We start from the raw sequence: 16,337 nt of genomic DNA on the forward strand, positions 1-16,337 counted from the left end.
CCACGTCCAATCATATCGCAATGCAAACATTGCCAATGAAATCGGTTTTCTAATTGATGTGCATGTCTCCAAGCTGGATCATAAGATTGTTGTTTTGGTGTCATTACCTATACGTTATAAAAATGTAAATATTCATAACTATAAAAATTAATAAAATTAAAATTTTAATTAATAAATATTATAATTATATTATTATTTATCAATTTAATTAATTATCTATTAATTTATATAATATATATCTATATAGTTAGTGTTTATATATTTTGTACCATATATAATAAAAATTACTATTTATATATTTATATATAATTTTAAAACTAAATTTATTCAAAACATCTAAAATTATATATTTTTAAAAATATGATTAATAAATAAATAATTTAAATTATTTATTCAATTATTAAACAGTTTAACAATTTTTCTTATAAAATTTTCTAATATATCACAAATTAAATTATTTAAGTAAACATGAAATATTTAATTTAGATATACATAGAGAATAATTAATAGATAAAATTTACTATAAATTAGTTAATAAAAAAATATTAAATTATTTATTCGATTCATGATCAGTTTATTTTCCTCATAAAATTTTCTAAGATATCACTAATTAAATTATTTAAGTATACATGTAATAAAATATTTAGATATTAAATAATTAATAGATAAATTTTAATAGATTTTTGTGATAGATTTTATTTGTATTTTTAAAATATTAATTTATATATAATTATATAAATTAATTATTAGTTCACTTAATTAATTATTTATTTATTTATAAAAATATACTAATTCATGATGATTTATTTAGAAAAAATACATTACAGTTTAATAAAACAAAAATGAAAAATTAGCAAAAAATGACTAAAATTATGTATAAAATAAGTGAAATTAAAATGCAAGTGAGTTATAACATGCCTAAATAAATTTTAGGTCATTAATGATCAAATTATTAATATTTGACTAATTTAAGTTAATTTACTTAAGATAATATTAAGGAATTAATTAGAAAATTAAAAATTAATAAAAGGGATATAAGCTTCGATACTTGGAAAATAGTCAAAATTAAGTTAATTTTTTAAAACTCCAACTCACAAAGGAAATTGGTCATCTATTTAAATTATAATCTACTTTATATAATTCTGTTTATAAATATTCTATATAATTTTTATATTGAATAATTAAATTATTAAATACTATAATTTATATTAAAGAAAAATTAAATTTATTTAAAAGATTAAAATTTATTTTAATTTTTAATCATTTATAAAAATTTTAAATTATTTATAATTTTTATATTATTTATAATTTTTAAACTATTTTATTTATAAAATTAATTTAATCTTTAATTTTTAATAAATTATAAATTCAAAGTTTTTAATTATTTTTTTTAAATTTTTATATTTTTAATAATAAATAATAATAATATATATTTATATGTCATAATTATATTAGTTAATTATAATTTATATAATAATTAATTAGAAATTATGCATATTTTAAATAATTTATTACATATTTATGTATATAATTTTAATTTGATTTTTAATCAATTACAGATATGAATTTAAAATCTAAATACTTTTATTATTAATAAAATTAAATTTATATATTATAATTATATTAGTTAATTGGTAATTTACTTAATTAATATTATTATATATATATAATTATCGTTTATATCATAATTAATTAGAAATTATATATGTATATATATATATATATATATATATATATATATATATATATATATATATATATATATATATATATATATATATATATATATATATATATTAAATAATACATTATATAATTATATATGTAAATTTTTATAAAATTTAATATAACACTGTTATAATAATTATAACAGTTATAAGTTATAATATATAAATAAATATTTTATTTTAATATAACAGTTTTAATTAAAACAGTTATATTAAAAATTTTATTAAAAGAAACCCTATTCCTCCTCGCGAAATCGTGATCATCATGATTCCGCCGCCCTTCCTCCTCCTCCTCTGCTCTGCTCACAATTCAGATCGCAGATTCTCTACTTTTAAATTGAAAATTTACTTCGTTACCTGTCGAAGAACTGTGATCGCCGCCTCGTTGTGTCGCCGCCTCGTCGCCTCACCGCCTCGCCAATCTCCGTCGCTGATGCTTCCAGGTAAGTTTCCGTCGTTTATATAATGTTGTTTCCGTGCTTAAAGTGATCGCGTGATCGACAGAAGGAATCAAATCGATTCCTTCTGTTGCGCACTGTGTCGCAACTGGACGCACGCGAAGACGCATGCGATGACAATCCGAACTTCACGCCCTCGTGTTGTGTCGGTCGCGTGCTGTCTCGCTCGCGTGCCGGTGCCGGTCCCCCATCGGAACGGTAAAATCCGTGAGTTTCGAGCGGAACGGCTCGGTATTTCAAACCATGATCTTACCTCAAGATGGTCCGGTGTGATCATAAGTTTTGATGGTTTGAGCAAAGGGTTTAAGTTAGGTTTACCCTTATATTTGATATGTATATTTAAGTTGTGCAAGTTTACAAGATACATATATGACTCAGCTTGATGACTTCAGGTCCAGTAAAGGATGGAGTATCTGAGGAACCATGGACAAGACAGTAAGAACAAGAACCGAGGGAAGCACACTTCGAGGCATACACGAAGGATAACATTGGGACAAGTAGTGGGCTTGAATGCATTCGAGGGACGAGAGCCAAAGGAAGAAGACTTGAAAGCAAGAGATCAAGGCTCTGAAGAACAGTCAAGTGAGTCGTGAGGATCCGAGTGCTGAGAGAAATATACTCGAGATAGGAAACCCTAGATTTTAGGATTTACCAGTCGACTGGTGTCGACGGGGGAGCAAACAGAATGCCTCTGTTCACTCAGCCAGTGTGGAGCAGTAGACTAGTCAATGCACCAGTCGACTGGTATCAAGTCGTTGGATTGCAACGATCGTATTTCCACATAGGGAAGTCGACTGGTGTTATTACTAGTCAACTGGTGTTGTTACTAGTCGGCTGGTGTTGTTACCAGTCGATTGGTGTTGTTACTAGTTGACTTCCTGAGTCGGCCAAGGTGGTTAAAAATTTGGTGTTGTCACATTTGGTGTTGTTACCAGACGACTAGTGGCAGGAAACATAGCTAAGTGTTTCCTCTCGAGCTCTATTTAAGAGAGCTCGGGGTGTTTGACCAAGGTCGACGAAATAGAGGTGGTTAACCCCTATTAGTAGTCTACCAGTGCCCTAATTTCTCAAGAGTTCTTGTGAGAGTTGTGGTGAGATTTCTCCACCCACAAGGAGTTATGTGAGTTAGTTGGAGTTTGTCGGGGAGTCATCCATCGACGAATCAGGATCGTCCACCTTACGGATAGTCGTGAAGTAGGAACTTTATCTCCGAACTACGTAAATTGGCATATTAGTGGTTTACTTTCTTTCCTTTAGTATTTAGCTTGTTTGTTTTATATTATTCCTCTGTGCAACTGACAAGTGTAAGAAGAAAGTAAGCGAATTGGGGGTGACGTTTATTCAACCCCCTTCTAGTCAGCCACCGATCCCCAACATATAGATCCTCCAGAATGATCTATCTAGCCCACAACAAACGGTTTGCGGTAAAGACACGACAAATCCATTGATAGTTGACCACTTGCTAAAAGTGGGTTCGACGACCTATTAGGGGTTGACTGCCTTGTGAGGCATTACGACAGCTTGATTACAGCATACAAAGATGACTGGATAGCTGATTGGAGCTCACCTTCATGAGGTAGATAGGAGCCGACATGACATGGCGGTCGTTGATAGTGGTGATTGATGTTGAGGATGCTTGGCTTGGTGCACTGGATAAGACGGTGGAGGATGCATGCTCACACACTGGAGACTCTTGGGAGCCACATCAGGGGTTCAGGATACGATTGATTGCGGTGCGATATATGAGGTTGTGTTGTGTATGGTTGGTATTTGCGAGGTTGATGTTCATGGTTGTATTTTGGAGAGGTTGGTTAAGTGAGGGTATGATTACATGTAGATGGGATTTGTTAAGTCCATACCTCAAATAGCCATATGGATATGATACTTCATCAGACATGAATGGCTACTTTCAGTCATGTATGTTTGTACCATTTTCTTGATGATATAATTTACCTTTCATAAAAAGAAATATACATGCAATGGAACCTTCCTCTGAAGGTGGATATATAGCTTCCGTTGCCTAGGGTTACTTGACATATTCTAATATCAAACATTCTCAGCCACATCATCAATGAGGTAGTTATGAAATATGATTCATGTACATGTAACGAAACATTCCTCGAAGGGTGGTTATACAATCAAATATATTTTGCATATAACTTGTATGATAAAGAAAGATTTAAATAGTAGTTGAACAAACCTCGAAACATGCTAATCAACACAGTATGATGGGTCTTCAGTCTCCTGCGACTCAAGACCATCTAGCGTCTGGGTGCGAGCGAAATTTGCCACGATTTCTCGCATACTGGCAAAGAGAGTATCGTGGTCGGTCCTCCCCTTCTCCTCAGCAGCCCTCCACTCATCCATAAAAGTCATCCTCTCATCCATTGACTTCAGTTGAGTGCGTAGTTCTTGATTTTCACGTCTTAATGACTGCACCTCACTAGAAAAAGAGGAACTAGCACGACCCCTAGGAGTCCTCAAACGATCAAATGTCACTTTGGCCTGGGAGCCAAAGTCGTAGAGGGTGGAGTTTTTTGTCCTTCCACCGACAACATCATAATATATCTCATTTAGCTCGTCGGTGGATAGAGACTGTGACTCCTCCCCCTCTGATGGTGGCTAAGAGACCTGAGCCACTCTTTTTGTCTGTAACGCCCGAAAATTCTTAAAATAAATTTGAGAAATATTCTATTATTTTTCTGGAATTTTAGAATATTTTTATGTAATTTTTGGAGTAGCAGAAGTAGCAAAATTAAATAAAAACGTAAAATAGCCTAAGCGGGAATTGAACCCGAGACCTATGGACCCTATGACTTAAAGGGTGACTTTAGTAACCAAGGGGCCCCAGCAGGGGTGTGCTTAAAGAAGAGGAGAAAAATTATATTTATAGGCAAGTTTGGTCGTATTAATCACTTAATATAAATAGAGAAATTAAGTGGGGAGTTATTATTTTTGATCGACAATTTTTCCCCTCACCCTCACCCGTCGCCCCTCTCTTCTCCCGCACCTTCTCGGCACGCCAAGCCCAAGAGACCTAGGGTTCCATCCCTAGGGTCGTAGGAGCACCCTCCGGCGACAACTCCGGCACGAGGACGCTCCCCTCCGCGAGAAGAACGTGTAGACGTAAGAGGATCGCCGAAGAGATCTTCTTCTCCGGAAACCTAGCGATTGGATTGCAAGAAAACTAGCGATTGGTTCAGATAACCTAGCTCTAAGTTCAGATAACCTAATAAGAGCAAGACAAATAAATTAGATTAAAAATCAGTATTTTACTTTATCAGTGACACTGTACTGGACTCTCAGTTGTCCTTGGGTTGGGCTCCCATAGTCGTCCCTAGGTTTAGATAACCTAGTAAACCCTACTGGATTCGGGACTAGCTACCTCGGGTCTAGTTAGGGATGCGTGCATAGCAAGTACAGTTGTCGAGCCCATCAACAACATGATTAGTATTTTTATCTATTTATGAAAATAGTTTTCAAACGTCATAAACAGATATGTGAATACAACTTAGCTTCAGTTTAGTTTTCTTATGGATATAACAAATAGCTTTATGTTCAGTCTTTGATTGCCATGACTTGTATGTCAATATGCCATGTTTTAGATAGTTTGACACCAGATATTTTTTGACACTTTATTATTGCGGAAGTTACGAGGATCAGTATAAAAGGGGGTCTTCTCAGTTGACCATGAACATTTTTTTGAGACATCTTACTACGTTTTACTACACTCACACTCAAGCACATGCATTTATTGTTCATCTTCTTTTCCATTCGGCTATTATTCTGACTTGAGCGTCGGAGTATCTGCGTCAAAGACCCCCTCCTTGGTTCTCGCTCTAACGTTCCCTTTGCTCTCTTTGTGGTGTGTTCAAGAAAGAGTGCTAAGGAGTGTCAACTATAGTCTTTTCTCCATCTCAAAGTCTTCTTCCAATCAACGATAGAATTATCTGTCCAGCATGTCATCTCCCTCGATTTCTAGATAGGATCAGTGAATATTATTCACAAACATTATTATCTGTCCAGCATGTCATCTCCCTCGATTTCTAGATAGGATCAGTGAATATTATTCACAAACATTATTCACGAACATTAACGAGTTGAACACGTATATATGTAAGTTTATTTATTTAATTTAATAATATATTTAAAGTTGTTTATTTAATTAATCTATATTGAATGAAATAAGTTTTTACTAAATTAAATACTAAATTTATTTATAAACATTTAATTCATTTACAATCCTACTTTACATGCCTATTTACCTCCATTCGCGTAGGAAGTTTGATTTAGCCTGCCATGGAGGGTGATGGGCGTCTGTAGACTGATAATTTTCCTCGATTGTATCTCCTTTTGTGGATCAGTGATCTAGCGTGGGCATCTTGATTTCGATTGCTAAGTCGTGCTTTCTAGACTATAATATCATTGGCTTGCAGTTTAGGATTGATTCTTGTCGTCAAATGATGATAGTATTTTTTTGTCTTCATTCTTAGATGTTTAATGCATATGTTCCTGGAAAAGAAAGGCTCCCGGAATAGTAGCTTTGTAAGAGTTGTGGGGAATTGACTTTGAGGTTAACAACCATGCTCTAATACACATTGCACAGCTGAATCCTGGTTATAGAACAATTATTCCAGAGCAAGGAATCTGTTCCATTTTTCTTCTCGCTTGATGGCTTTCCTACTTACCATTATCTTTGTAGGTCATACATCATATGAACTACAGGATTCCTCAACTTGATGAATTAGGCCATATCTAATTCAAACAACTGTTTTAATTTTGACTTGTATTATCTGCCAATCATTGCAACATTGTAACACATGCAGACAATGCTAATAGTGCAGGGTAGCAGTGGGGTAAATCAAATCAAACTTAAGCATAGTCGCAAACATTCTAAAATAAGGCATTCCTCATGGAAACGCACAAACTTCCTTATGTAAAAGCAAACAAACATTCTATGATAAGCAAAGCACACAGTAAAAGAAACTTGCTACGGTTCCAGTATTCATTTCTTCTTCGCAATGAAGAGGCCCCACCTCTGCTCACCAACTGAGCTCCTCTTCAGCTTTGCCTTCCAACCATTTACGATCTCATCATAGTCTTCCTGCTTGTCATGTAATAGTGTACATATTAGCCATGCTTATATTGTCTATTACCAGCGTATCTAGTTCTAATTCCCTTTCTACCTGTGAGAAGTCCTGTATGAATGCTTCCTTTCCCTTTTCAACTGCACCCAGTTCCCTCTGCAGAACCTCCAAAAACTGTAAAGAGGCGAGAGAAAATTAGCTTCAAGTTGAATCCTGTATGGATTGATCATTAAACTAGTATAGGGGATCCATTTTTGAGAGTAGAACCTGATTTGTCCTGTCTTCTGCAATAACTTCATCAAACCCAGCGTCCTCTAGCATCTGGACACAGATAATACACTGATTACCATTGGTTTAATTGCGCACAACGCATGAAGCTGAGTATTGTCTTTGAAAACTAACCTTGCCATAAGCTTCTACATCATGGAGATCATATCCTCGTTGCTTAATATACTTAGCAAAATCCTCAGATGGAGTCCCTGATTTCTTGCAGTAGTCACTGATAAGGACCTTACCACCCGGTTTCAACCACTTGAAAAAGCTCTTGAACAACGATGGTTTGTCCTGAAGAAACAACCACCATTATTAGTAATGACAAGTAGGTGATATATGTTGAACACACAACAATTATCGCAGCAAGTGATATAATTAAACAAAAGAAGTTGCTATAATAGAATATACTTGTATATGAAGGATAGTGTCACGGCTGTATATAACATCAAATGTGTTGTCCGGGTATGTTTTCTTTGTGCAGTCAGCCACCTCAAACTCTACGGAGCATTTTAGTCCAATTGCCCGTTCAAGAGCCAAGGATATCATATTTATTGAAAGATCTATCCCAACCACATCCACTTTAAAGTTCTCAGCCATATAGAAGTTACCTCCCCCAATGCCACACCCAACATCAAGAACCTTTTGTCCAGGTTTAAGTTCAAGCTTTGCTACAAACTCCTTTGTAGTCTCTGGTGGGATAGATAGAAAAAGTCAAGTTCTAAGGAATATCTATAAAACATACAAACAGTATGTATGACACAGTGAATTGCTAGAGATCCAAGATTGAACATTATTACTTATAAGCTAATGATAAGCAAGCTACTCGAGATCCATCATGAGAAATTATGATTCTTTGTCATCAGTTGTCATCTAGGCAGATGTGGACTAGTGGCATGAATTGTGTATTCACCTGACTTTGCTCATGCTGGAACTATTTCAGTAGATGAGGCAAGACTGATCTCAAAATAAAGACCAAGCACGTTATTATGGATGTCCTATTAACAACATTTACAAAGTTGCATGAAAAAGTTGAGAAATCCATAGGTAACCATTTCAAACAATTTAACTCTAAGGAAATTTTATGGTCTACGAGAGACATTTGATAACCAACTTGGATCTTTTATTGAAATAATAAGTACTTAAAACAATGTGCATATTAATGTCAGAGTCAACTAGAACATTATGTTAGCATAAAGCTTCCTAATTGTTGCATGAATGGAAACAAAGAAGGATGATAGGAGGGTTAAAGCAAAATTTATACTCAAAACATAGGCATTATAAGGATGATAACTGTAATTTGCTCTTACCGATTCCTCCAGTGCTTACAAAACCAGCTCCAAAGACATGTTCATAGCGTAAAATTCCACTGTTTTTGTATTGCACATTGTCTAAGAACCGTTGGAAACCACGGTCATCATCTGACTTTACTTTTTGCCACACCCAGCAGACCTACATTTTTGAAAAATAACATTGAAAAAGAGCCCAACACTTTATTTTCAAAAAAAAAAATGAAGACTGAATATAAGATTAAAGTCTACCTGGTTTTGATTTTTCTTGTTCTTCACATAAGCTGAAATGCACTTGCATGTAATAAGAGAGAGTTCAAAGGAGTTTCCTTGGTCATTGTATGTATGACATTCCTTAAACACCTGCATTAAAATCTAAAATTTGAAACTACGACAATATGAATATTTTTGTACTACACAAGAATATTGATGCCACAATCAATAACCTAATTTTAGGTATCAGGGTAAAAAAAAAGATTTTTATCAAGGCTAATAGAATAAAGGAACTTGGACAATCTCACAGTAAAAGAATCAGATGCATTACCTTGGTATAAAACCGCGGCTCCCGGTAATGTGTTGGATTGACTTTCCTTCTTGAATCACCAGATTGATGGAAACAAGATTCTCTGAAAAAGATATATCCGCCAACCTTCACCCATTTTACCATCCTCGCAACCAGTTCCTCCACCTTTGCAAAAATGAAAGTTTTTAGGTGTTGTGGTCAATGATTGTAATGGGAAACCTAACTTGTAAAATCTAATGATCCCTGATTCTTTAAATATAAAAGGATCATCTCATATAGAATTATTTTTTTCTTCTAAAAATGGTATAAAATAAACTGATTTCATATTTTCATTGGTCAATAGAGATATTAACTGCATATGCTGATTCTGGTTGTCTCATTCTAAAGGTGTTTTAACTGTAGACATACTGTTGTGGAAATGGAAACTGATTGGGATAGTTTAGGAGCAGAAGATCAGACAGTCCGATCATCAATTGTTATGAGTGCAATCACTAACCATCAGAAATGTGTTGGTAAATAGAGCTAAACATGTATATGTATAAAGCTGAACATGTATACTTGTAGATAAACAATGAGCTTTTTATCACAAATTTGAGCAATTAGCAAAAACAGAATAAGAAAATTCGAATATCCAAATAGGTTTCAGTACCTCTTTATCAGAAAGATACATCAATAGCCAATTTGAGAATATCAGGTCTATAGAATCTGCTTTAATAGGCAAGTTTGGTGATGTCACATCAGCACACAGAAAGCTAGCATTCTTATAGTGCCCATTCAAACTCTCATTCTGCAACATAAGACAATGGAACATGAAGACGATCTAACATTAACAATCTGTAGGTCATTTAATCAATATTGTTTTGATGGGAAAAAATTGCCTAAAATACCTTCTTGATTACACTCTCAATGAAATCCAAGGCCAGAACATGACCAGCATTTTTAGCTAGTTCGCCAGTAAAACGACCAATACCAGCCCCAAGTTCCAAGACTGATTTGCCTTCATATGGTGGAAGTAATGACAGGACCTGCAGGAATGAGAAGATAAATGAGTAGAAATACTAGAACTTATTGCAAAATTGTAAATAGCAAATAAAGATGTAGATATTCAGCAGTATTACAACTGAGAACTTAATGAAAAGGCATAAACTATAGAAAATTGGTCGTCATGGAGATCATATGTGCCTTAGGTTGAGTAGCTTTGTTATTTAGGGATTTTCACACGTATCATTTAATCTATACTAATATACTTTTTGATATTAGGTTTATGCCGCACATGTAAGGAACCAAGCATTGTCAGTAAATAACAGTTCAGCCGCAAGCCCTCCCAGGCACAGTTGTTGAGGCATCCATTTAGGTTATCACCAGTTCACGAAGTTCCAGGGCAAAGTTTGAACACCTTGTTTAATTCTGCTTGTGCAATTTTCAACATTTAATGAGCCACTTTGAAGTTTTATTTTAAAACACTTCAACCAGGACATAGATATTTTGTGTTTTTTCTCTCCCTATTCTTCTTTGAGATATTTTCAGTTCACATCATTTTCTTTTGCCCTCCAACTTTCTATTCTTGTTCTCTCTCTACTTTCTTTTTTTTTCCACCACATTTCCTCAGAGAGCTGAAGGAGGATGTAACAAATATGCACATCATCTAAAAGACTTAATTAATAATAAATAAAATTTATTTAAATATAAATAATGATATAATATAAGATAAAGTTCAATGGCATAGAAGGATCAATATATCCAACCTCGCTTAGTAGGATAAGACTTGATTATTATTATTAGTTGTTATATTTAGATGTCTACTTAGTCCCACCATGAACACTATTGCCTTGAACACAAATCCTATATAGGCCCTAATAGGATTTCCATCGAACCAAAATCAAAATCGTCCATTAATGATTAATTGATAAAAAAAACCAGTCATCAATAATGGAAATTCGGGTCAGACACCTTAAAGGAGCTCTCAGATAGGAATTAGGACGCCTACATAAGATACTCCGCCACCATGATACACTACTTCTGCTTTATCCAGTCAATTTCATGACCATTTTTCTCCTACCTCTGTACTTCTTCCTCCCTCTCCTTTTACTCCCTCCTCCATCTTTTCCTCTTGACACCCTACCCTCTTACTGGCTTGTCACATCTGGTGCAAGGATACAAGATTTCAAATGCTTTAACAAGGTATATGAGAAATCGAAAACAAAAACAGAGAAAGTTCATGCTTCCCATGTAGCATGTTCTGTTGGCTCCATCTTTATGCTTTAATAGATTTTAGATGAAGCGTCTTCTTGTTCTAAGTTCTATCCCAGAATAATTTTGGAATTTTTGTTCATTGATAAGTTCAAATCATAAAAAGAAGGTGGCTTCTTTTCGCCAGGTTCATTCCAAAGCAATGATTCAAGAGAATTTAAGTCCAATTTTACTTTGAATCTGAAAAGATCATACTGCATATTTGAAGCCCTAAAAGCTCCAACTTGTTTTTCGTCGTTCAAGTTTATTTAAAGTTCAGCGTTTGTTCTTGTGCAAGTCCTCAGACTGTCAAAGCCGGATCAGGTCCAAATCCAACATTAATAGTGGGTATATAATATCGAATAAAAAAATTTATATTATTATTTTTTTCAACTGGAGCAATGATCCAAGTTTTTGATGGATGAGAGTATCGATACCCGAGGCCGCCAATGCCATTTGACAACTACTAAAGAAACATCCGTAAACAGCGTAAGGAAGATAATGAATATACCTCGGGCCTCTCTTCCTTGTCGAGTGCAGAGGCATGGGAGTCGAGCATCATTGCCTCCACGGTAAGATCCTTTGAATGCTCCGTCCAGTAGCTTTTCTGTACCTCGCGCTCCATTTCCCCTGTCACGGATCCAATTAACAACGTCGCAACAGTCAGATCGTTACGTTTTATCAACAAAAATGAGGGTTTAGAAACAGGCAACTCAAATCTGCTTAACTCAAAGACAGATCTACGATCTTACCACCGACGGCGACAGCAGTGGTAATTGAACCCATAGATTTTCGATTCAGATCTGGATTTCCTTTTTTGTGGGTTGATGTAGGAGATGCCTAAGATCCCTCGACGGCGAGGCGAGACCTAGAGAAGCTACGAGATCGGCGATTGTAAGACCTTCCTCTCTGCTGCATGTGAAATAACAGCAGAACTGCTCTTCGATTCGATTTCTCCGGGCGATCTTTGCTCCTGGCCACGACTCAGTACTTATAGAGAGTTAGGGCGGAAGCGGCAGAGGAGGCCGAGAGAGCGACGAGGCGGCATGAGGGCGGAAGCACCGCATAGAAAGGAACGTGTTGGTGGTGTCCGCACGGAAGAACGCGAGCGGGAGCACGGAAGCCGTCCATCTTCCGCGGATACAATTTTTTTTTGGGCAAAATAAAAAAAAACGTCTTCTGTTTTTCCACATCATTGGACTTCCCACTTTTTTAATCGAAGGGAGTAAGGGACCTCTTTACAATTTTATTCGAAAGATTCAATATTCGATTCAAATTAAGGAAGTTTCAGATGGACTATTGATATTATATATATATAATATTAATTCTAATATATATATTTTTTAATAATAATAGTGGGATGAAAAGAAAAAAATTATTAGTATATAAAATATTTCATCATTTAATAAGTATGAGGATAGATATATGATATTCGATGGGTATGAGGATGGAGGATATGTAATCTGATTCGAATCCGATATATTGTCATCTCTAGTTTAACGGTGTATATTTACTTTTTTGTTATCGGATGTTATTTTTATTATTATCTTTAGTCTAAACTCTAAATCGATTATACACGTGATAGCATCTATAAAATCATAGCTGCTACATATGTTGTAGCAATTACAATTTCGTAACTATTACAACGTGAATATTTGATAAGCATGTCAAATTTGCGTTGTAGTAGTTACGAAATTATAGTTGCTACAATATGAATAGTAGATGAATAGAATTGAATTTGTGTTGTAGCAGTTACGAAATCATAATTATTATAACATAAATATTTTTGAATATGTTAAGTATATATTATAGCTGTCACGCCCCGTGACCTAGGCGCGTGACATCGGCGTTGCTTGCGAATATAAATACTCGAAAACAATAAGCCTCATAAAGTGCACACCAAACTAGTAATAATATAACGAAAATATTATCTTTACAATCCAAAAGTAAAAGTGTACACATAAAGATAACATGAACTAAAAGGACGAATCACTTGGACATGGCTTCATTACCAACCTCAAAACATCTCTTGCTCCTCCTTCTCGACTTATTCCTCGTCTTTATCTGGGGATAGGAGTAAGGGGGGTGAATGCTTGGGAAAACATTTAGTAAACGAGACCCATCGAACATAGCATGATAGAATACAAAATATAGCAAGACATTCGGAATTCATGATGAAAACATATTTAATAAAACATGATAGAAACATAGCTTAATCGAAAACATATACTTTTAGCAAAATATTCAGAATTCATGACAAAAACATAACTTAATCGAAAACATATACTTTTAGCAAGACATTCAGAATTCATGACAGAAATATAATTTAATTGAAAACATAGCACTGTTAATCATCTTGTTTTCCATGGTATTACTGATCAATTCCATATATGTAATTCCTCTAAGGGATGAGACCATATATCAATTATTATTATCCACCACATCAGGACCATAACTTGTCATATCTTAGCATATTTTCGAAAATTCCCTTTACTGATCAATATCCTATATGTAATTCCTCTAACGGGTGAGGCCATATATCAGTTATTATTACCCACCACATCAGGGTCATATATCGATTATTATTACCCACCGCATCAGGGTCATAACTTGTCATATGTTATCATATTTTCAGAAATTTCCTTTACCATATCTAACTTGAGTTATAACAGTGCATCTTGGAATAAAAAGAAATGAATTTGCAATATAAAATGATGAAATGTAAACATATTCCGCAGCTACACTTGAAATGAAAAGCGCACTTACTTGGTCAGAAACTTCTTCGATTTTGGATAGAAATTTTACGGGATTTGAACTTGCACTTGTTGATCTAAACTTGGGTAGAGACTTGCACAAAATGTAGATGAGATTTGGACGAATTTCTGCAGCACTTGGGCGGGATTTTTTTCAAAGGATTCAAGTGTGCCTTTGAGAGACAATGCCTTGGTTATTTATAGGCCAACCATGGCTAGATGAAGGATTATCCATTAAAAAGACTAGGTGAAAGCTCATGGCTAGATAAAGGGTCATGGCTAGATGAAAAGTCATTCATTAAAAAGATTAGATGAAAGGTTATGGCTAGATGAAAAGTCATCCATTAAAAAGACTAGATGAAAGATCATGGCCAGATGAAAAGTCATCTATTAAAAAGGATAGGTGAAAGGTCATCATACCATTACAACTTAGCACATGAAACATACGCATAGCTAGAATAAGTCTCATTTACATAAAATGATTAACACATGACTTATTATGTTACTATGATAAAAATAAAAGAAACATAAGCATAAAATTTTAACATATGACTCACTAACTCATCTTGTTAGAAAGCAAGAAAAACATAGATATAACTAGAATAAAAATTTAAAACACATAAAATTAACATATGACTCATTAAATTATCATAATGAAGAGTATAGAAGAAATATATGAGTAACTAGATCCAACATCCGAAATCCCTAAGATCCAAACCTACACATGACACAGTAATCATAAACCTAGGTTCAATTTTATGATATTAAGATTTATAGGAGTCGAACCTAACTTAACCTTCAAAGGTATTTCCACTAGTGTCCATCATCATGTCCAAAATCGGGTCTTCACAATAGTAACTATAATTTCGTAGCTACTACATGTATAACAACTATATTACTGTAGCTGTTATAATGGACTCAACCGATTCTAGATTTAAATAGAAGCTTTAGATGAGAGATAATAATGAGAACAATAGAGAAGGTAGGAGGGTAAATATATAAGATTGAAGAGTAACAAGGGACGTCTTTTTTGAGTTAACACCATGTATTCAACTTATGTCAACTAATTCTCGAATGATTGACTTAATCTGTATAAATTTTTCACTTGCCATCAGAATAAATCAAGAGCATGAGTAACAAATAATTCATCAGCACAATATTGATTAAGGAGCACTCCTTAATCAATATTTATGTTTTTTTATCAATAAGATGTTATTTTAATTTTTGTGTAATATTTTCCAAATCAGCTCCGTGTGAGTCACTAATTTACATTAGTTACTTTATCTTTCAACATCCAAAATAGTTTTAAAAAAACCAATTTTATCCGCGAGGACACATCCAGTCTGAGAATGAATAAAAAATTTGTTTTTTTTATTGATTTTCCCAATTTAATTTAAATTTATAAAACAAAAATATTTTTTAAAAAAATTTCATTTAAGATTATAATAAAGAAAGGACTAAACCTTCACTTAGAGGAGTAGACTCAAAGATTAACACAAATACAGATCTTCTAGGCCAAATGTAACGTGATCGAACATGACTCTGTCATCTTACTATTTTATTAAAAATCTTCTCCTTTTACGTTAATATTCTTTTTTTATTCACACTAAAAATAATTTCAAAATTTATTAGTAATTTCACAAGCGAAACAATTAGTGATCTAGAGTTCGAGACTCAGCTGCGACATATTATTATGAATTTTTCTCATCATTAATTTTCTCTGGTTATTTTATATAAAAAAATATAGTTCTCTATCCCACATCTTACAATTGACAACACTACGATCAAAAAAATTTCTATAAATATTTTAGGTCGACAATGTTAAAAAATATACTTTTCTTAGTTTTTTTTACTAAGATAAGTATAATATTAAATTTAATTAATTTTTTTTATAGGGAATCCGTAAGGGTGACCCTCGAAAATCCAAACAATTCATATTTTCAAAAATCCAAATAATTCAGATTTTCAAAAGTCAATACTTTACCCTAATGACTCTACTAA

General features: G+C 33.8%; 1 protein-coding gene across 2 annotated transcripts; it reads right to left on the bottom strand.

Annotated features, from left to right (window-relative positions):
• Positions 1-7,031: 7,031 nt before the first annotated feature.
• On the bottom strand, positions 7,032-12,578 carry LOC121992680 (phosphomethylethanolamine N-methyltransferase-like). Of its 2 annotated transcripts, none has more exons than XM_042547195.1 (12): positions 12,336-12,578; positions 12,095-12,213; positions 10,242-10,379; positions 10,004-10,141; positions 9,376-9,519; positions 9,084-9,194; positions 8,853-8,994; positions 7,954-8,234; positions 7,675-7,836; positions 7,540-7,593; positions 7,372-7,446; positions 7,032-7,289 (listed from the first exon to the last, which is right to left on the bottom strand). In XM_042547195.1, exons 1-12 carry the CDS (start codon positions 12,367-12,369, stop codon positions 7,191-7,193), a joined length of 1,497 nt encoding a protein of 498 aa, XP_042403129.1. In that variant the 5' UTR covers positions 12,370-12,578; the 3' UTR covers positions 7,032-7,190. The 2 variants fall into 2 exon arrangements, with proteins under 2 accessions (XP_042403129.1, XP_042403127.1); XM_042547193.1 differs by having other exon boundaries at positions 12,312-12,578.
• Between the last annotated feature and the right edge of the window lie 3,759 nt (positions 12,579-16,337).

The sequence above is a fragment of the Zingiber officinale genome, chromosome 6B (genome assembly GCF_018446385.1).
Source record: "Zingiber officinale cultivar Zhangliang chromosome 6B, Zo_v1.1, whole genome shotgun sequence".
In the NCBI taxonomy this organism is placed as follows: domain Eukaryota; kingdom Viridiplantae; phylum Streptophyta; class Magnoliopsida; order Zingiberales; family Zingiberaceae; genus Zingiber; species Zingiber officinale.

Excerpts from the sequence above, each read along its gene's own strand:
- LOC121992680 (XM_042547193.1), bottom strand. The coding sequence starts at position 12,369 with ATGGGTTCAATTACCACTGCTGTCGCCGTCGGTGGTAAGATCGTAGAT. Across the intron at positions 12,214-12,311 it reads GATCGTAGATCTGTCTTTGA|GGGAAATGGAGCGCGAGGTA; the intron begins GTTAAGCAGATT and ends GATCCGTGACAG. Across the intron at positions 8,995-9,083 it reads ACAAGAAAAATCAAAACCAG|GTCTGCTGGGTGTGGCAAAA; the intron begins GTAGACTTTAAT and ends TCAAAAATGTAG.